General features: G+C 52.4%; 1 protein-coding gene across 1 annotated transcript in view; it reads right to left on the bottom strand.

Moving 5' to 3' along the window:
* Nucleotides 1-567: 567 nt before the first annotated feature.
* Nucleotides 568-21669, bottom strand: part of oca2 (oculocutaneous albinism II) — a 36417-nt gene continuing 15315 nt past the window's right edge. Inside the window, exons 12-22 of the mRNA XM_047037327.1 lie at nt 21130-21186; nt 19785-19909; nt 18838-18976; nt 14465-14597; nt 11688-11835; nt 10861-10918; nt 10530-10638; nt 3912-4039; nt 3337-3396; nt 1987-2091; nt 568-669 (exon numbers count right to left, since the gene is read on the bottom strand). Coding sequence (XP_046893283.1) covers nt 568-669; nt 1987-2091; nt 3337-3396; nt 3912-4039; nt 10530-10638; nt 10861-10918; nt 11688-11835; nt 14465-14597; nt 18838-18976; nt 19785-19909; nt 21130-21186 — 1164 coding nt within the window. The remainder of the gene's footprint in view (nt 670-1986; nt 2092-3336; nt 3397-3911; nt 4040-10529; nt 10639-10860; nt 10919-11687; nt 11836-14464; nt 14598-18837; nt 18977-19784; nt 19910-21129; nt 21187-21669) is intronic.

Here is a 21669-nt window from a genome sequence, read left to right on the forward strand (position 1 = left end):
GGGGGGGTGAGTGTGGATGAGGGGCTGAGCTTGAGGGGGGGGGGGGGTGAGTGTGGATGAGGGGCTGAGGTTGAGGGGGTGGGGGGTGAGTGTGGATGAGGGGCTGAGGTTGAGGGGGTGAGTGTGGATGAGGGGGCTGAGGTTGAGGGGGTGGGGGGTGAGTGTGGATGAGGTGGCTGAGGTTGAGGGGGTGGGGGCTGAGTGTGGATGAGACTGGGCTCTGGGCTAGGGAAGCTGCTGCCTTCCCATAAGGGACGGTCCCAGCTGTGTGGAGGGGCAGGCCCTGCACGCAGGGAGCTGCTCCCTGTGTGTGGCACGGGGTCTCTTAGTCCTTCACACAAACACATGACATTCCCCAAGACTGCTGACACCTGAGCCTCCACTGATGCTGGATGGTATTTATCAATCAGAGTAAAAGTGCTTTGGCCCCGAAACCCAACAAAGCACAGATCCCCCATCCCATCACCCCCCCCCCCCCCCCCCCCCCCCCCCCCCACCATCACACACACACATTTTCTCTCTCCATCGCTCCCTCCCCTCCTCTCTCCTCCCTGCCTCGGTCTTCCTTCACTCACCTCCTAGGCAGGCCCCCATGGCCAGGGAGAAGATCAGGGGCTTCAAAGGCAGGTTGACGTCTGCGTCCTGGCTCAGGTTGATGAGGACAGGGATCTGAGAGGGGGGGAGGGGGACAGAGAAAGCAACGATTCAGGACGAGGATCAGCTGAGGAAAACGCCTTATGGTATGTCGCGTCGCTCTCTCTCTCTCTCTGTCAGTGACTGTCAGAACGGCGCAGCGAGATTCGAGCTAAACCTTCCAACATCCGTCTCTCAAGTTAGTTATCCTAAAACGGAACGCCGATGAGCCGGGGTGCATTCTCCTGGGTCTTCCAGGAAGTGAGCGTTGCTAGGTCAACATGCTCTCGGTCACTTCCCCTAGAGCATGTCGCTCTATTGAGAGGGAACGTGAAAGGGAGAGAAAGCACGGACCAGAGAGAGGGGCTGACCCTTTCAAGGCCTCTCAGGATCCCTACTGAAGGTGAGTGAACAGCTTTTCACAGTTAATGGATTCTCGAGGTCAAAAGGGGACGGTTGTGGAGCGGGTGTCCCCGTGACAAGCCTGTTTTGGAGGATAGTAACGGCAGTTACCATGGCGTCGCCACGGCTCTGGTTCCAAAAGCTCCCCTCAGCAGCAGCTGTCGTGTTCTCACCACACACACACACACACCGTTATGCTCAAAGCACAAGATAACCTTACAGAAAAAGACTTTGTCCCAGAATCCAATTAGGAGCTTAGCAGTATCATGTCGTTTAGCAGTAGGTCGTTTAGCAAATAGGTCATTTAGCAGGTAGGTCGTTTAGCAATGGGTCATTTAGCAGTAGGTCATTTAGCACAGTGGTTCCCAACCCTGGTCCTCAGGGCACCCCGTGCCCTGCCTGTTTTAGACGTTTCCCTGCTCCAACATACCTGATTCAAAGGAATGGGTCGTTATCCAGCTCTGCAGAAGCCTGCTTAAGACCATTCATTTGAATCAGGTGTGTTGGAGCAGGGAAACATCTCAAACAGGCAGAACGGGGATATGTGAAATATGGCGCTAAGCATTAGGCCTATAACGTTTAGCAGGATGTCATTTTGCAATTGGACGTTTAGCTGTCGTTCACTTAACTTGTGAGTGGGACGCTGAGTGCTTCAGAGATCTGCCATAGGGGCCGAGGTAAAACACATTACACAGCACAATAGCCATCCCATTTACTGTTCCATTCTGTGGGCTGAACAGCAGCCGTTGAACTCGAAGCATTAAAAACGACACTCCTGACCATGTTTCAACAGCAATGCTCTTCTCATGGACTGACAGCTACCGCAGCCCCTTTCTAAACAGCAGGGAGTGTGCCACACAAAATACATAGACAAACTCAAGTAAATCAACTTTGAATTAGGCAACGACGCTCACACACTCTGTGTGTGTGTGTGTGCGCGCAGCCTCCTACCATGGTGGCGGTGAAGGGGATGTTGTCGATGAGAGACGAGGCCAGAGCGGACACCCACATGACCAGGATGATGGCGATGGCCAGGCGCTGGTCCTCGGGAACCGCCTGACGGAGGAGATAACAGGAGACACGCGTCAGGGGCCGCGCTCCACACACACACTGGATGCACATGCACACTCGGGCATGCAGACACACACACGCACACGCGCACAGACACACACACTTAACAGCTTTAAATCAAATGGCTCCAGTTTAAGTTGAGGCCTTGGCAGTTTGGACAGGGGGATACGGAGATGAGGGAGAGGAGGAAGGAGAGATTGAGAGAGGGGAGGGGAGGAAGGAGAGATTGAGAGAGGGGAGGGGAGGAAGGAGAGCTTGAGAGAGGGGAGGGGAGGAAGGAGAGATTGAGAGAGGGGAGGGGAGGAAGGAGAGATTGAGAGAGGGGAGGGCTGAGAGGACACAGGGCCGCAGGTGGCGTCTTGCCGCCGTGGCGAGCGGAGCCAATCCTGCGCCGGAAGCAGCCGGAGCATGACGGCGCTTCAGTCTGACACGCGAGACACGGCAGGTCTGGACCTGCTGCTGTCTGGGACATCACAGGGGAGATAAAGGTGGCTGGATCCTCTCTCTCTTCCTCTCTCTCTCTCTCTCTCTCTCCCTCCCTCTCACCCTCCCTCTCTCTCTTCCTCTCTCCCTTCTTCTCCCTCCCTCTCTCTCCCTTCCTCTCTCTCTCCCTCTCTCTCTCTCTCTCTCCCTCTCTCTCTCTCCCTCTCTCTCTCTCCCTTCCTCTCTCTGTCCCCCTCTTTATCTGCGCTTCTCTCTCCATCCCCTCTACACCCTTCCCTGCTTCCTGTTCTCCCTCTCCCTTTCTCTTCCTCTCTCTCCCTCCCTCTTTATCTGCGCTTCTCTCTCCATCCCCCTTACACCCTTCCCTGCTTCCTGTTCTCCCTCTCCTTCTCTCATCCCCTCCCCCTCTCCTCGTTACCCCCAGCCCAGGGCGTGGAGAGGCATCAGAAGAGCACACAACCTGTCACATGGAGTTACCCTGGCAGGCAGGTGTGGTGTCTAAACTGAAGCTGACGCCTCCATCACGGGCTCATTCTGCTCTGAGAGGTGCCTCGGCAGCGGCAACACGCAGACACAGGCTAAAGGTGGGGGGCTGGGGGTGGGGGGGTTCAAAAACCACATTTGCATGCAATTATTGAAATGCAGGAGAGGGCTATGCATATAGGTACGGGGCCAATAAACATGGAGTGCAACATCCCGTCACCTGCGCGCCACTATCGCTCGTGTCAGCGCCGTGACGACCGCGCGATGACCGTCGGCTTGGATACGAGCGAGTAAACTACTCACTTTTATCAGGAGGGCCGTCTGTTCCCCGATGTAGTCGATTAGCTGCAGCTGAGCCAGAGCCTGGAGGAGAAGAGCACACAAAGGTATTTCCTTCAAATGAGATATTAGCGATGAGAGAGTTTTGAGTTCAACTCTCCAACTAAGACAGGGGATCCCAGACAGATGTGTGCCAACACAGCCAGTGAAACTTGCCCTAAAACCGAATACAGACTGTCGACTTCCTGAAATGGAGCTGGTTTAGGACTGGGATTAGGGAGTTTCAGGTTCAGGCTACGAGGAAACTGTCCGGAGGAGCACGGGCAAAGAATTCCCGAGTACCTGTGCTTGTTACAAATGTCATATAACGGTGTCCGTCTGGGGCCTGAGTGACAGGGCTGTTGTGTGACCAGCGGAGAGGCGTGTTTACTGGGAGCTAGCAGCTTCACTTAACTGAAGATTAGCATGGCCAGGGGACGCTAACGGCTAACAGAGCACGACAATTCAGCCCTGTGAGCGCGGGAGTGTGTGTCGGGGTGTGTGTGTGTGTGCGCGTCTGTGTGTGCGTGTGTCTGCTTGTGTTTGAGTGTGTGAAATACCTCCATGAGCACGAACAAGGCAGCGAAGAACAGCAGCGTGGCCCACTCCACCCTGTGCAGGATGATCTCAAAGTCCTGGATGTCTGCCAGCACCAGCAGCCACAGGGCCCCCAGGATAGCGATCCACCCTGGGACACAAGAGACAGAGACACTCCCTTCAGACACTGGAAGAATGAACAAACCAACATCTGTCTGTCTGTCTGGGTGCCTGTCTGACAGTCGGTCTTGCATTATCTGTTTGTCTGTCTGTTCACATGTCTGCCCGAACTGTAAATAGACTTGAAAGTGATGCAATGAGTTAGAACACAATTACGTTAATAACACATGACGGGAATATTACACGGCTTCTGGTGAAATAAAAACATGCTAATCCAGCAGAACAGGGCACAGATCCATCTGCTGGGAGTTTACTTTCCGGCTGAACTCACAAGCTGCTGGTTCTGTCAGTTGTTCTTCATGATGAAGTGATCTTAATCAGTGTTCTTTCAGGTTTACTGTTCTGTGATGTGTAGTGAACATAACATACACCTGCCTGTTGACTTCTCCTCCAACCTCCAAGGTCTCCTCCAACCTAAATCTTGCTCATCCTATTCTAATAACTGGAGGCTAACAGAATGGCAGTTAGAGGGGAAACTGTTTCTTTAGCTTGCATACAGTGGCTTCAGAAAGCATTCTCACCCCTTCACTTATAGCACATGTTATGGGGTCATAGATACATTTTTTCAACGTATCAAATTGCCCATTATTCTACACATTTACGAAAAACGACAAAAGGAAAAACATGTTTTCATAAGCAAACTTGAATCTGTCCCCAAGGAGCCATTGCCCAATCCAAATGTCAAGGCAAATGTCCCCTATGCATCTGAGCACCACATATATACACGCCATCAACGTCAGGCCATGGCAACCGGACCTCGTCGACGTGATGAGGAGAAAAAGAGGGGTGGCGAGGGGAACGCTGCAGCGACCCTGCAAGCGCATCGAGAACCTAACCTCGTTATCGCTCCCGGTTACATTATGATTCACTGTTAACTACATTATCATCCGTGCTCAGGAGGCCGCTACCTCATTGGGTAGATATTGGGAGGTGGAGAACTCAAATAAAACAAATTGGTTTACTTAAGTCGACGGGTGTGTGTGTTTTAGGAGGAGTGTGTGTGTGTGTGTCATGGCGTGGATTTCATTTCCATCTGACCGTGCGCTCTGAATCTTCTCCACCCCCCCGTTATCAGATGGAGTCGAGTGGGCCCTCTAAGACACGGATGTATTATGTATCTGGGCAGGCTTGGTGGGTTTAATCAAACACTCATTATCAAAGCATAACCGTTTTAGCACATAGTCCACACTCAGGGTCATGTTGGCTCTGGCTTGCGTTTACCTGGTGTTGTGTGCGCACACACTCCAAGAGGAGAGAGGGAGAGAGAGAAGGAGAGGGACGGGGAGAGAGAGGAAGAGCACACCCACTTGGAGCCGCAATTTGATTAAACAGGTGAAAGTTAGTAATTGTCGTCGTCGTCATCTGCCGCTTGTCCGGGAATCGGGTCGCGGGGGCAGCGACCTAAGCAGGGAGGCCCAGACTTCCCTCCCCCCGGCCACTTCCGCCAGCTCTTCCTGGGGGACCCCAAGGCGTTCCCAGGCCAGCTGAGAGACATAGTCCCTCCAGCGTGTCCTGGGTCTTCCCCGGGGCCTCTTCCCAGTGGGACGTGCCCGGAACACCTCACCAGGGAGGCGTCCAGGAGGCATCCTAATCAGATGCCCGAGCCACCTCAGCTGGCTCCTCTCGACGCGGAGGAGCAGCGGTTCTACTCTGAGCCCCTCCCGGATGACCGAGCTTCTCACCCTATCTCTAAGGGAGAGCCCGGACACCCTACGGAGAAAGCTCATTTCGGCCGCTTGTATTCGCGATCTCGTTCTTTCGGTCACTACCCATAGTTCGTGACCATAGGTGAGGGTAGGAACGTAGATCGACTGGTAAATAGAGAGCTTCGCCTTTCGACTCAGCTCCTTCTTCACCACGACGGACCGATGCAGAGCCCGCATCACTGCGGACGCCGCACCGATCCGCCTGTCGACCTCGCGCTCCATTCTTCCCTCACTCGTGAACAAGACCCCGAGATACTTGAACTCCTCCGCTTGGTTCAGGATCTCCTCCCCGACCCGGAGATGGCACTCCACCCTTTTCCGGTCGATTACCATGGCCTCAGATTTGGAGGTGCTGATTCGCATCCCAGCCGCTTCACATTCGGTTGCGAACCGCTCCAGTGAGAGCTGAAGGTCACGGCCCGATGAAGCCAACAGGACCACATCATCCGCAAAAAGCAGCGACCCGATCCTGAGGTCACCAAACCGGACCCCCTCAACACCCTGGCTGCGCCTAGAAATTCTGTCCATATAGGTAATGAACAGAATCGGTGACATAGGGCAGCCCTGGCGGAGTCCAACCCTCACCGGAAACAAGTTCGACTTACTACCGGCAATGCGGACCAAACTCTGGCACCGGTCGTACAGGGACCGGACAGCCCCGATCAGGAAATCCGGTACCCCGTACTCTCGGAGCACCCCCCACATGAGCCCCCGAGGGACACGGTCGAACGCCTTTTCCAAATCCACAAAACATGTGTAGACTGGTTGGGCGAACTCCCATGAACCCTCCAGGACTCCGCGGAGGGTATAAAGCTGGTCCACTGTTCCACGGCCAGGACGAAAACCACATTGCTCCTCCTGAATCCGAGGTTCGACAATCCGACGGACCCTCCTCTCCAGGACCCCTGAATAGACTTTCCCAGGGAGGCTGAGGAGTGTGATCCCCCTAAAGTTGGAGCACACCCTCCGGTCCCCCTTTTTAAAGAGGGGAACCACCACCCCGGTCTGCCAGTCCAGAGGCACTGTCCCCGATGTCCACGCGATGTTGCAGAGTCGTGTCAACCAAGACAGCCCTACAACATCCAGAGCCTTAAGGAACTCCGGGCGGACCTCATCCACCCCAGGGGCCCTGCCACCGCGGAGCTTTTCAACCACCTCGGCGACCTCAGCCCCAGAGATAGAAGGGCCCCCCCCGATGTCCCCAGACTCTGCCTCCACGTCGGAAAGCGTGTTGGTGGAATTAAGGAGGTCTTCGAAGTATTCCTTCCACCGATCCAGGACGTCCCCCGTCGAGGTCAGCAGCGCACCATCCCCACCGTATACAGTGTTGACAGAGCACCGCTTCCCCCTCCCGAGCCGCCGGATGGTGGTCCAGAACCTTTTTGAAGCCGTTCGGAAGTCATTCTCCATGGCCTCGCCGAACTCCTCCCATGCCCGGGTTTTTGCCTCCGCGACCGCCAAAGCCGCGTTCCGCTTGGCCTGCCGGTACACATCAGCTGCCTCTGGAGTCCTACCAGCCAATAAAGTCCGATAGGCCTCCTTCTTCAGCTTGACGGCATCCCTCACCTCCGGAGTCCACCACCGGGTCCGAGGGTTACCGCCGCGACATGCACCGACCGCCCTGCGGCCGCAGCTCCGGTCAGCCGCTTCAACAATGGAGGCCCGGAACATGGCCCATTCGGACTCAATGTCCCCGGCCCCCCCCGAGACATGATCGAAGCTCTCCCGGAGGTGGGAGTTGAAGCTCCTTCTGACAGAGGGTTCCGCCAGACGTTCCCAGCAGACCCTCACATTACGTTTGGGCCTGCCAGGCCTGACCGGCGTCCTCCCCCACCATCGAAGCCAACTCACCACCAGGTGGTGATCAGTTGACAGCTCCGCCCCTCTCCTCACCCGAGTGTCCAAGACATGCGGCCCCAAGTCCGATGACACGACTACAAAGTTAGTAATTGCCTTGGGGAAATCATTTTACCACTGATGAAAACTGGCAAAGAGATAGGGGAGGGGGAGGGGGGGAGACACTTAGTGGTAGATGGGGAGAGAGATAAAGAGATGTTTGCATGTGTGGAAGACAGAGAAGGGGGGGGGGGAGATACAAAGAGAGGAGAGTAAGATGAGGGGAAAACATGGAAAAAAAGAAGAGGTAAAGAAAAAAGAAAGAGAGGGGGAGAAAAAGAGAGGAAGGGAAATGGAGAGATAGAAGGGAAAGAAGAGGATTGAAGAGTGGGCCACAGAACCTCACCGTCTGCGATGTGCGCCGTGGTGGGTAGAGGGTGTTTGTTTTACCTTATGGGGCGCTCCCGTAGAGATGCTAATTGCAAATCAGGGACAGGGACAGGTGGTCCGGGGCTACATCTGCAGCTGGCACAAAGGCCTGCTGACTCAAAGCCCAGACAAACACACACAGTAGACAGGAAAACAACACATTCTTCGGTAGAATGGTTTTCAGTAGATAGGACACATACATAAGTGTTCTTTTCTTTTTTACTGGGGGTGCGAAACAAAACAAAAAAACACTGCCTCACCATCCATGATGAGATCATACAAAATGAGCGGGACGCAACTTTTTTATTATTATTTCCTTCCAGCATTGATATTCTCCAAGGCAGCCTCCTGTAGTGCCGGGAAGCAAATAGCCGACAGCGAACCAAGAGAGCTCTCCAATTAAAAACCGCTTTAAAAAGACTCTGAGCAGCCAGTGATAGGCTCATTCATCACGCGCAGGACAGCAGTGTTCCGACTCAGGCGGGTGCGTTGTGAACATTGTCTCATCGCACTTGTTTATCTGAGGCCCGATTGTTTGCTTATATGGTGCTACATAGACAGAACCGGAGAGAGTCCAAGCGCGGCATGACCAAAGACGCTAGATGAGCCCGTTTACAAGTGTGATTCGGCGTTTTGAGATTGCGCTGGGAAGGCGAGGCAGGGAGACGGCTTCTCAGGCCAGATAGGACGAGGACAACAGGAAGGGACGTACGGCAGCAGAACGCTTAAAGATCATCCGTGTTGATGGCAGAGGTCGAGCGGGGAGCACGCCCAGATGCTAGCTCAAGCTAAAACATGCGCTGGTTTTCTCAGGACCTGGCTTAAAACCACCCTTTTCGTGTAGAAAAAAAAAAATAAGTAAAAGTTTTGATGTGAACTCCCACTATACAGGTACAACAACAAAAGACTACTGCTACTACCAGATGCAAGTCTATGCTCTATCCACTTCCTGTTTCACGCAGGAAGTGTGTACTGCAGGACACATCTACAGACACTTGCAGTGAGTAAATGACCAGGCAATATTCAAATGCAAATTACATTTTGCCATGTCAACCTAATGAAATTTTAATGATGCTCAATTTCCCAAACATCTTCTGTGGCTAAATAGGTCACACCGTGGGGTTTCAATCTATGTGCATTAATGAGGGCTAAGTGTGTGTGTGAGAGGCTTGCATGTGGTAGGTGTGTATGCATGTGTAATTGTGCGTATGATTGTGTGCGTGTTTGGTTTGTATGTCTGTGCTAACCCCCAGCTCTGCTAAAGGAGGGAGGGTTGGGGGGGTGACGTTGTGGGTCATGCGCATTTAATCAACGTCAGCCAGAGGTAAACCAAGAGAGCCCTGCAATTAACTCTACATGTTTGGTTACTACGCTGTGACTGGGGCTAGGAGAGGAAGGGAGGGGAGAGACGAGGGGAGAGGAGAAAGAAGAGGAGCGAGGAGAGGACCAGCATGAAGACATCATCCTTTGTGCGTCGGCTCGGTGCTAATGGAGGTAGTGTTTAGGGTCAGCGGCCATTGAAATGCACACATCTCACAGAACACACACCTCCCAGCTCCCATTCAGAAACGTCAGATAGAGAAACAGGATGAAGCCCTCCGGTCGAAACAAACACACACATTCTCCCACACACACACTCCCTGACAGACTGGATAAACCCAATGTTAGCAGATACGGAGGACCCCCCTCAGGGAGATGTGGTCTGTAATCATCTGGCACACGCTTTAATTGGAATTCAAGGAGGTACTATCAGAAGAGAGACAGGATCTAATTCAGTGCTATTTAACTGTGATTTCCCAGGGAGAGGTTGACATCTTGCCAGATGTTCTTCGGCAATAGCCGGAGGAATCCATCTATCCAGCCTTTATGAGGACTGTTGACATGTCTGGGGGTCATGTTTTCCAGCTAGACTAAGAGTAGCTTCTTCTCTACGCTCTGTGTGGCGCTAATGAAAACAAATACAATTCCCATGTCTCCAAGCGGTGGTAATTTGGTAGCTAAATAGGCCTTTGTATGATAAAAGGCTTTCCTGTTGTGTGGGGGGTGTCTACCCACAAATAACTGATGGGGACATTGTTTATCACAATGTGTCACATCGAAATAAAATCCAATTAACATCTAGAAGCACACGTGCCCTTACGCCATCTGCAACCGTTTCTTTTTTGTAATTAATGCACATGCTCATAGGTTAAGTACCTAATGAGATTAAGTGTGTGTTTTCTCCACGGCCTCAGAAATAGGCCCCGTTTTGTGTGGCGTACGTGGAACGCGCGACAGGTCCAAAAGCAGCCTAGCGTCCCGTGTAATTTCCTGCCTGCGAATCTTTGTCAGCCTATTATTGGAGCTCCTTTCAAACGCGGGGAGGAAGCCCCTGCTTTATAATTACACCGCGTTACCCACGAGCGCTCATTGGCGCCTGTGAAAACGACGAGATGCCTCTTCATCATGAACGTTTTCCTCACACTAATGAGGGAGAGAGAGGGTGCTTACCCAGATCCAGATGAATGCTGGGAACAAAGGAGTTGAGGAAGAACATGACGATCACCACTCCCAGGACAGCAATACACTTGACCAGGAGGATTTTGTCGGTGATTCGGTGCTGCGAAGACAGGAAATCAACGAGGGGAAAAATCGTGACTGGAAGAACCAGATAATTACATCAGACTCAAAGCTCAAGTCGGTTTCTCGTAGACTAAGCCACCTTCGTTAAAAAGGATAACATCAGTGTAACAAAGGCACCGTGATGAGGAGAAGTGCTTTACGACTCCGGCGAAATGTCGGCAACGTACGACGTGGCAGAAGTTCGAATCGGTGGCGGTACCTTTTTCTGCAGCTCCTGAATATTCTGCTCCCAGTTTTGATCCTCCTGAGAGATCTGCCTGCGGAAGAGAGAGTCGCGTCAGCCCTGTGTTGCTCGTCCCGACTGGGGGCCTCGACCACACACACATTCATCATCCCCTCCGCGGAGCACACGCTATCGTCCTCTCCATTGTAATCACACCTTTATCTCCATTAAGGTGCTTATTGCTGCGTTTCTCTTAGAGGAGGAAGGGGTCAGACGGCTAATTCAAAGGTCATATTTCCCCCAACGTCATGATGAATACGGTACGCTTTAATGGTCTCATTTCACACAAGCACCCGCTAGCGTGACCTTTGACCTGCGAGAGAGAAAATGAGCAGCGGGCATCAAGAGAGATGTATTGTAGTGTGTTCAAGGGGCACCGAGGGGGCCGTGGATCCTAGTGATGGACAGCCCAGTCTCTGGCAAGACAATCACTTGGGTCTGCCCGTCTAGACGCAAACACGGGCAGGGAGGGAAAAGAGGAGGTGGGCTGGGAGGGAGGGAGGCAGGGAGAGAGGAAAGGTGTTAGGGAGCAAAGGGACGAGGGAAGGAGGTGGCAATGGAGGGAAGAAGCGAGAGAGGGAAGGAGAAAGGGAGGGTGGTAGCGAGAGATGAAGCCAGTGTAGGAAGGGGACGGTTGCTTTGGTAGGTTTCCTACCCTGTGGCAAGTTTGCTGCTCTTAGAAGGTCTCCTACCTCCGGAATGTTCCCCATCTGTGCAAGGTTACCGACCTCAGGGAAAGGTTCCCATCTGTGCATGGTTACCCACCTTAGGGGAAAGGTTCCAATCTGTGCAAGGTCACTTACCTCTGGAATGTTTTCATGGTCTTGCGCAGGAGGCTCTCCAGGTTGAGCACCTTCTGCATCAGGAGGCACTTGACGGCCGTCTCCTCCCGGCTGGCTGGGTTGATGCGCTGGGCCGTCGCCCGCCACACACGGATCTCATGTTTGAGCTCTGAGGAGGAGACACACACACACAAGCAGAGAGGGTCACACGCGCTGTAGTCTCAACGGAACCATCTGAATCCCTGACAACAGGCCTGTCGATATGGCCAGGCTCGGACAAGTCCAGGGAGGTGGGGGGGGGGGGGGGGGGGGTTGATCATCTGGTCTGAGGCTTTGATCCCAATCCCAGCCTCATCTGTCCCCACTACAGCCAGCTGGGAGGTGTGTGTGTTTTGGTTCAGGGTGGCGGTAGTGCTGGAGGCTCTGCAGCCCCCCTGGTGGGGTCGTCCCCCAGCCAGGTGGCGGTGAGCACGGCCGCGCGTGTGGCGCCCCGCGCCGGAGCGAGGACGGAGGCACAGGGGGGTAGCGTCCGGCCGGCGCCTGGATGACGGCGCGGGCGGCGGCGAGCGGCGCCGGTTGTCAGGGCGGTTGCTATGTTCCCTTAATGACATCTAATTGGCACAGGAAAAACACTCCTGTTAGCGAGTCAACGCAATTACCAATCACACCGGGGGGGCCTTGAGCTGGTTTAGCTGTGTGCTTTCCCCTCCTCGGGGGGGGGGGGGGGGGGGGGGGGGGGGGGTTTCTACACATGTCATATTGGCTTGGTATTGATGAGTTACCGTGGAGACCAGCGGGACACTTCCTGTCAGTGTCCAAGGCACACCATGTCCCTGCTGTCTTATTCAGTGGCACAACCCCCCTCCCGCATCTCCCTTTCTCTTTCTCCTTCTCCTCCATCTCTCCTTCCCCCCCCCCCCCTCTCCTCCTACACACACACACATCCTAACAGGAGTGAAGACAGCAGAGTGACTTCAAGTCTCCTGGGGAATCACCATCCTCAACCTCCTAGAACCATTACTGAGAACCTTCCTTGAGAACCTTCCCTGAGAACCCTTCCCTGAGAACCCTTCCCTGAGAACCCTCCCGAGAACCCTTCCCTGAGAACCTTCCCTGAGAAACCTTCCCTGAGAACCTTCCCTGAGAACCTTCCCTGACAACCTTCCCTGAGAAACCTTCCCTGAGAACCTTCCCTGAGAACCTTCCCTGAGAAACCTTCCCTGAGAAACCTTCCCTGAGAACCTTCCCTGAGAACCTTCCCTGAGAACCTTCCCTGAGAACCTTCCCTGAGAACCTTCCCTGAGAACCTTCCCTGAGAAACCTTCCCTGAGAAACCTTCCCTGAGAACCTTCCCTGAGAACCTTCCCTGAGAAACCTTCCCTGAGAAACCTTCCCTGAGAACCTTCCCTGAGAACCTTCCCTGAGAACCCTTCCCTGCTTTGTTGGTTTCTCCTACTGGTCTGGAATGAAATAAAAACATAGTTATGCACATGAATCTAATATTTGGAGGTTGTTGTTATCTAACAGAAGCAGACTCAATCCGATTGCAGATTATGCAAATGAAGAGTGATAATAATACAGCCTACTGAATCACTCTGGGTGGTCGACAACGAACAGCACTGTGGACGAACGACCTAAACACAGAGTGATATTAAAAACAGATCAAAACAATATCATAACAGCAATGGCCATGGGACCTGACTGGAAAGAGCTGGACTCTGGCACACAACACCTTCTAACGTTTACGTCACTCATGTTAAAAGGGTGTAAACTGCTTCTGTGCTGTGCTATGCGTGCGCTAGTGCGTAGGTACATCTGTAAGGGCGCGAGGGGACTAACTGCAAGTGCATGTGTGAGTGTGTGTGTGTGTGTGTGCAGGGGGCAGAGATGAGGTTGTGTCTCCCCCCCCTCCAGGGGCCACTCCCTGGGACGATGGTGCCAGGGGTGGAGGGGGCGTGGCAGCCCCCGCTGGCTCGCTGTGTCGCCAGCGATAGACGTGCCGTCAGAACCTTCACACTCGGCCGTCTCCAACCACCAGAGGTCTCCATAGAAACGGCGCCACCCAAGACCCTCAACTGACTCTTCAACCGTAGACGGCACGATTGACAGGTCGTCCGAGCTGGTTAAATGTTCTCGGACTCCAGTCTGCTCTGTAAGTGTGTCACTCGCCTTGTTGTCTTGGTAACGCATACCGTTGAACACGTAACATAATGTGACGTCACCGCGTGAACACAGTGGCGTGTTGAAGAAGGCGCCAGGCTGAAGGGCGCGTGCCATCGTCACCTCGCTCTCCCCTCCCCGGCACAGTAACTCTGGACATCCCATAATATAACCACGATGGAGCCTGGACGACCGAGTCATCTAATAAGGATAACGCAGAAGGTGGGCTAATTACCTCAGAGCTGAAGGGGGGTGGGGGGGTGGAGGGTAGGTGGTGGTGGTGTGTGGGTGGGGGTCTCATGGGCCACCCTGATGCCTCCACCAGGTGGTGGGGGAGTGGTAGTGCAGGCAACGGCAATCTAACCCCGCCTGTCCTGAGGTCGTCTCAGCCGCCGAGCAAGGTGAGCCTCGCTCTGCACGCATGCCACGAGAGAGAGGGGGGGCGAGAGAGGTCAGGCGGAAGCCACGGAGAATGAAGGAACGGCGAGCATGTTGTGAGGAGGGAGATGAGGGGAGCGCGGGGTATGTTCGTTGCTTCGGACGGGAGCAGTGACAGGGGTTTACTGGGCCTACGGGCGGATTTCGTGGATGGCGTTCGGTCCTCTGTGTTTCCAGGAAATGGCCTTGTTTCTACTCACCCACAATTTCACTGGATTCTTTGTTGTAGAGCTTCTTGTTCCAGTAGAGCATCCTCAGGAAGGGGAAGGAGGTTAGGAGGACCAGGCAGATTCCCAGAAACATGTAACCCGTGAAACCGGCAAAATCGATCCCCTGCCAAACAGAACAAAAACAGTATCAGCAAATGGAATCTTCTGGTTTATAGATAACCGCTGGCAACCGTCCCACCCTGATATGTCACGGTCGGAGGGCTGGCGGGGTTCCGAACCAGAAGCAGGGCTGAAAGGGGCTCGGATTGATCCACCTTCTCGTCGATGATTAGAAAGCTCTACTTTGAGATGGCATTCAAATGCCTCAGTGTTGCACTAAGTCCTGCCTCCCTTCCAGCCTCATGATGCACAGGCAAGGTCAGGCGCTGTATTTCTATACAGCAAACCAGAATGGAGAATGGGAGTTGTCTGCACACTATCAAAAGAACATTGTTTGCCAGATGTACGTGAGGGGGCAAAAAAAAAACACAAGAAAGCAACAGTAATAACAGGAAATTGACAATTGCAGACTTTCTAATATGCAGTTCTGATCATCACGGCATCACAAGCTTAGCTAATAGTAGTGGGGTGAATCGTACATTTTTGCTAATGAGGGTCTTTTGTCTGTAAAAAAAAAAAAGTACAGATTTAGAACTGGCCCCAGGAAATGGTAGGAGGGGAGTGAGGAATTTGATCAGTCCAGCAGTGGGGTGTTGGTAATTGCATCCTTATAGTTATTCAGCTCCACCTGGCAGAAGTCTGGCAGGGGCCCAGGTCCCCCTCATATCACCCCCCCCCCCCCCCACCCCTCCTACATGGTCAGGAAGGAATAGCTCATCTAGGCGGGAGGGGTGAAGAATCCTTCAGCCGACAACACGACCCGAGGTGTTGATGTTTGCTACCTTGCGTGACATTATCTCCGGAAAGGGCCCATTTACAGGAGATGAAACGGTTCGGACCCTCGCGAGACACGGCGACGAAGAGGGTGATGTGGTGTGTGAGGGATGGAGGGAGGGAGCTGGGTGGTAAGAGAGGAGGAGGAGGAGGAGGGGAAGACTGGATAACAGTGACCTCTACAGGAAGAGTCTGTTCTGAATCCAGTCAGTCAGAATTTGAACTCTGAAGTGGTTGGTTGGATAGAAACAAGTGAAGAGAGAGATGACAACAACAAAACACCTGAACATGAGAAAAGGTAGATAAAGACAGCTGTGAAGATAGGGTGACCGACACACGCCGACTGAAAACCACGTCAGTTTGGTAAAAAATAACAGAAAAAGACCCCAAGGGGGCTTTGACTGATGTCCCTATTGACGACAGCCTCCCCCATCTTCATTCTCCACACGGGCCCACAGGCAGAGCTGTGTTATCAGTTCTTTAGCATCTGAAGGTTACATTATGCACAATAACAGCTCCCTAAAGCCTGCCAGTCCGGAGCCAGCTCACATGCTTCTGCAGGTGACCAGCGAGGTCATTTCCAGGAAGTACTTCATTAATGAAGCACCAGGCTGAGAACAAAGTCACACCGGCACTCCACAAAGCTGATTGGTTGACTGTCTCCATATATAGATTTTTTCTTCTTCTACAATGTTCCTCTAATTGTGCACTACAGACGGAAGGCTTTCTCTCTCTGTCTCTCCCCTCTCGTTCTCTCAGCTGGGTGCTGTGTGACCCCCCCCCAGGCAATGTAGTTGGGGTAAAACTGACGCAAACTCTGAATAAAGGAGTGAGATCTCCTCTCATCTGTTATTTATGCTCCACATTCAGCTGTGGTAAACAAGTCCCCAAACTACATCCAGATGAAGGAAAAAGAAAAAATGTACAAAAAATTTAAATACAACATAAACACTAGTTGTTTGCGGCAGCTTAGTGTGCGTGTGACACACTGCAATTGGATGCAAGGCCCCGGGGTGAGGGACGCTCTGATTGGTTGCGGGGTGTGTGATGTCCCAGCATGCATCTGTTGACAGCCGAGATGCTACAGTGGCTTCCTGGTTCAGGAGGATGACCCTCAAATGAGCCAGAGAATGTTTATCTGCCACCATCCCTCCACGCGCATTGCCCTTCCTCCTGGGACAGCTGCCATGGCAACCGCACAGCTGTGCCCGACCCCCCCCCCCCGTCCCCCCCGAACCCCAAACCCCCCCTACACAAACAAACCAACAAAAAAATGTCCAACTGACATATACACACACACACACACACTAGCTGCTGCTCTGTCGCCTGGGAAACCCTGCCATATCCAGCTGTCCTGGCGCGACAGTAACTGAAGCTGCAGCCACCACACACACACACACACACACACACACACACACAGTCCTCACGCACACTCTTTAGAATGTCCTACACACAGGGTTTAGGTGAAGTCTCCCAGGTCTGTGGGCTTTAGAGCTTTCTATGTAGAGACTGGCCTTTAAAAAAACTAGATTTTTGAACACCCCCCCTCCCCCCTCCACCCCAAATGCTACCCCCCCCCCTCCCCTCCTCCAACCAGCCGTCTGAGCGCAGAGCGGGGTGGAGGGTAAGGGGAGGGGGTCATCGAGGTTGCCAGGTTTTGCTGCGTGTTGCATCAGGTCTGCCGGCGTGTCATCGCAATCTCTCCGAGTCACCGAGAGGCATCAAGGCTGAGGAAGGGCCGCTTCCACGACGATCAAAGGGGCCCGCCGCCGCTGCCGCCGCCGACACCGTTTAGCTGAGAGGAGCCAGTGAGCGCCAGAATGAGGAGGCGAGGAAGCCTTTCACTGCACCTCTGTGATTGGCAGGGCGGTTTCACCAACCGTGTGGGCTGTTCAGGCTGCTCTGTGTGGCTTTACCTCACACACGCACACACGCACACCTTGTCCTGTGATGATGGACTTTTGCATAGTGTACTGATATAAATAAAGCTTGGCCCAGGGTACGTGGCCAAGTTCATCGTTTGCGAATGACACGACACGATGGCAACAGAATCCTGTCAAAACCGGGTGAGGGGAAATTGCTGAAGCTGGATCTTATTGGTGCTTTGAAAGAGGGAGGGGGGGGGGGCTGAGGGGCAGTGTGTGTGGGGGGGGGGGGGGGGTCACATTGTTGTTGCCGTTTTGACAGTTTTAATTCCAGTGATTTATGACGGCGCCACCAGAAATCCAAATCGGTTGCGCTACACTGCCATTACATCTCCATTCATCACCTGCATATCGACACCAGCCCTGCCACTGAGGCCCGCGCGTGGGAGCCCGGCCAGGGCAGAGTGTGGAGCACAGATAACCCGTACATCGTCTGGAAGCTTCCAGGTTTACGACGCCAGGCGCTGTGTGTTCGAAATGCTCTTCATGGTCAGGTAGCCGCGAGTGTGCAGAGACGTCACCTGGGATCATGCGAACCTGGCGGGTTCTAGATGGTACACACAGCATGGAATTGACCATGTTGTTTTTCATTCATTAGCTCCTTGAATGTTGGCTGGTAGCTAATAGCTATCTGGTCGCTAAGATGTGGTGACTTTGCGATGTGGCGAAAAAGGGCTATAGAAATGATATTGCATTTGAAAAGGGTTGCATTTGAATTGAGTTGAAAAGGTCCGTGGCAGATGAACAAAGGGATCATGTTCCAGACAGCAGCAGTTTCTGGTCACACAGCTGATCTGAACAGGCCGAATCCTTGAAATCCACCACCAACTGTATCATCAAATCAAATGTATTTGTATAGCCCCTTTTACAAGCGATGTCACAGAGGGCTTCACATACGCCCATAGAACTGCCCCTCAACCAACCTAAACCCTCGAGGAAGACAAGGGGAAAAACTGGAAGAAACCTCGGGAGGAGCCATTCAGTGAGGGATCCCCTCCTCCAGAGACGGTTGGTGACAGAGAGGTGCAGAACACGGGCTAAACATAGTCATAGGTCAAGAACAGTGCCAACGGGGTGTCAAAACACAGAAATCCAGAGTTCAACTCAACCGTATCTACCCACAACAAGGAAGACGACCGAGGACACACCGCTCCTCCTCTGAACCGACACCTCCTCTGTGGTCACGCCGAGCTAAACAAACCAGCTGTCAGATGCAAGGGCGTACGTTTCACTAAGCATGGGTGGGGACTGTCAAAGGAGAAGGCGAAGGAGAAGACCCGAGGGTAAGACCTTCTTCATCCAGGGCCAAGACATGACTCGATGACTAGCCGAGACATCTCTAACGGCGAATCCAGTAGTGAAAGCCGGGAAGAGTTTAAAAGGGCATTTCTTTTGAGTTGGCTACAGTCTCTGTTGGCCTCCTCTCTGGCTCCATATCTCTACCCCAGTCCCCCAGTCCCCCACCCCACCCTCCACCCTCCAGCCCGCCCACTGTGACTCAGTCCCTGAGATTACAGCAGTGTAAAAAAAAAAAAGGGGGCCTACGTTTTTGCGCAGGTCCTGATTGGATACGATAATGACGTTGGGTGGGTCTCCAACCGCTGTAGCCGCCCCTCCAATGTTGGTGAAGATTACTTCAGCAATCAGGACATGTCTCGGATCCAGATTAAGCACCTCGCACAACCTGACCAATCAGAAACACAGAGAGGGAGGGGGAGGGGGGTAGAGAAAGATTCAGAAAAACCCTTTAGCTCTGATTAGATTGCTGCAAGTACAGAAAAATAGATAACTTTTAATTTGATTTGAAAGCACTCAAGCTGCTGTTACTGTTCAGGTCAACCTCAACCTAGGGACCGACAGAGACAGACAGACAGACAGACAGACAGACAGAGGTAGAGATAGGCAGGAAGGCAGACAGACAGGTAGGAAGACAGACACAAAGCACACCAGGACAAAGGAAAGCATACCAACAGCATAGGATCACACTACAGTGGAGAAGATCCCACTGAACTTGATAAAGCCATTTCTTCTTTAGAGTAAGAGCAGTTCTACCAGCCTGAAAACAAGTTTGGCTAAGGGGAACTTGGCGGTAAAGGAACGTGCGTCTGTGTGATTCTCCAGAGATAATTCAAGAGTACCAGCGTCTCCATGGAGAACACAGACCTGTGGGAACCTCTCTAAGGTTCCAAACATGGTCGCTAATTATGCAATGCTGGGAGCAGTTTTTCATCCTGTTCCCAAAGAAGTGTCACCTCGTCTTAGTTGTATGAGAGGGAGAGGAGGGAAGAGAGAGATCGGATCCCACAGATTCAGCCCCAACAGTCTCATCTCTAACTACAGCATAGCTCCTTTTAGCTCACGTCGTCCCACAAACGAACCGCCACTTCAGTGTCGCCGAGGGGCAGCCTGTGATTGGGTAGGTCCATCCAAGCAGCAGGTTCCAACAGCAGGTTCCTCGGAGGGGGGGGGGGGGGGGGGGTGAGGGGGTGTACCTGATGGTGACGGGGGTGAACAGCATCATGGTGGTGACGTTGTCGAGGAAGGCGGAGAGGATGGCAGCGATGAGACACAGGATCATGATCATGGGCCACACCCTGCCTCTGGACAGCTGGTACGCCTGCAGGGAAACACACACGGGGTCACGGCTGTGACGGCTGACGCAGCAACACCAGCAACGCACCGCTCTTCCACATCTTAAAAGCATGTGAATGAAATTCAATTATGGAAATTAGTTTTGGGGGGGGGGAGTCGTTATAAACATGATTTGGCCCTGGAAGGTGAAATGAAAAGTTTCTCTTTGCATCATCAAAGGGTCGACGGATTCTTCTGCATCGCGGTTTAAAAGTTAAATGAAGCTGTAAATCGTGTTGTTGTTTTTTTAAGGAGAAAGTACGATTCCATAAGCGTGGCTGCACCCTGTGTGCTGCCACTGAAGTCTCACTTTGGCCATCCACTATGCCAGTTCTCTCCATCTTTCTTCCCTTCTTCTCGCTTTTTTTTCTTTCTTTCTTTCAACCTTCAGCTGCAGGAGGGACTCAAAGTCCGTCCTTTTTCTTTTTTATCTGTGGAAGTGTGAAGTGTCATGGCCACCGGGCCTTTGCAGGATGATATTTTAATTTGCAGGCGCTGCCCTTGTCTTAGAGCTGCTTAGAATTCATGAGCCGGCCTGATCCCTGTGTTCTCTTGGTCTGGGAGCCGCTGCACCTGAAGGACACTTCTGTCTGCCACTGCCCCCCCCCCTCTCTTTCTTTTCTATTTCTCTCTCTATGTCGTTCTCTCTCTTTTCCCTCCCTCGCCGTCAAGAGAACGTTCAGCATTAAACTTGGTCGTGGTTTTGTTTTTTCAAGGGTGGGTGGCTGTGTCCTTGCTCGGGGGAGGCGGTTCCTCCTCCAAGCAGGACAATGGATGAGTTTGAGGACTCTCATCCCTAACTCATTTCGGATGATGGATATGTATTTTATGGAGGCCGGAGGAACCTCTATGGCTAATTTCATTTAGTAGGATCGTAAGGGCCTCACTTCCTAGCAGTCCATTCGAAAATAAATCATTTTTACAAGTCCTGTCAGCCAGCGAGGACTGAGGGACGCCAGGTATGAGGACAGACCCTGTGATGGATTGGTGCTTTTGCCTTGAAGCAAAAGAAGAAAAACGTGTTCTACTAATTCAGAGAAACATCTTCTAAAACGCACATTAACCCCTCTGAACTGTATTGAAATCGAGGCCTTGTGCTTCTCCGAGGGAGAGTACTGACGATAATAATGTTTTTTGGGGGGGATCAAGTGATCATTACAAAATTGCTTTCTTATCGTTGTTCACCGTCACAGATCTCAAACTCACCTTCACGGCACAGTAGTCAAAGAAACCTGTATCTGAAAAAACAGCCACCAGGATCATCTGGAAGGAAAGAATTGAAACAGTGTCACCATAATGTCCATCACGTATACAGTAAATGAGCATTGCAGCTTGTTTTGCTACCACATGAAGGTGTCCAACACAAGTAAAATCGTGATAATGAACCTGCTGCAGTAAAGTAGCTTTTGAACCAACAGGGTTGTGACGTATGAACCAAGCCATTGATTGACAGGTCTTGAGATGGTGCGTTGACCCCACTGCCTTGGCCAGTTAATTTTCCCAGACAGGGTCAACAATCAAACACTTCCTGTTTCCTGCTCACTTCCTGTCAACGATACTATAATTACTATCATTGAAAAACAAAAGACAAGGACCTGACAGGTTCGCAAATAAACGCTGTAAAAGAGTCCGTCATAAATTGAACGCCATCTTATCCAATCTGTCACGTCTCTGATATAAAAAAAAAAATGAAATGGGACACATGAATAGAGTATATGATGTAAAGTCTACACTATACACCATCAT

The sequence above is a fragment of the Hypomesus transpacificus genome, chromosome 16 (assembly GCF_021917145.1).
Source record: "Hypomesus transpacificus isolate Combined female chromosome 16, fHypTra1, whole genome shotgun sequence".
NCBI lineage: Eukaryota > Metazoa > Chordata > Actinopteri > Osmeriformes > Osmeridae > Hypomesus > Hypomesus transpacificus.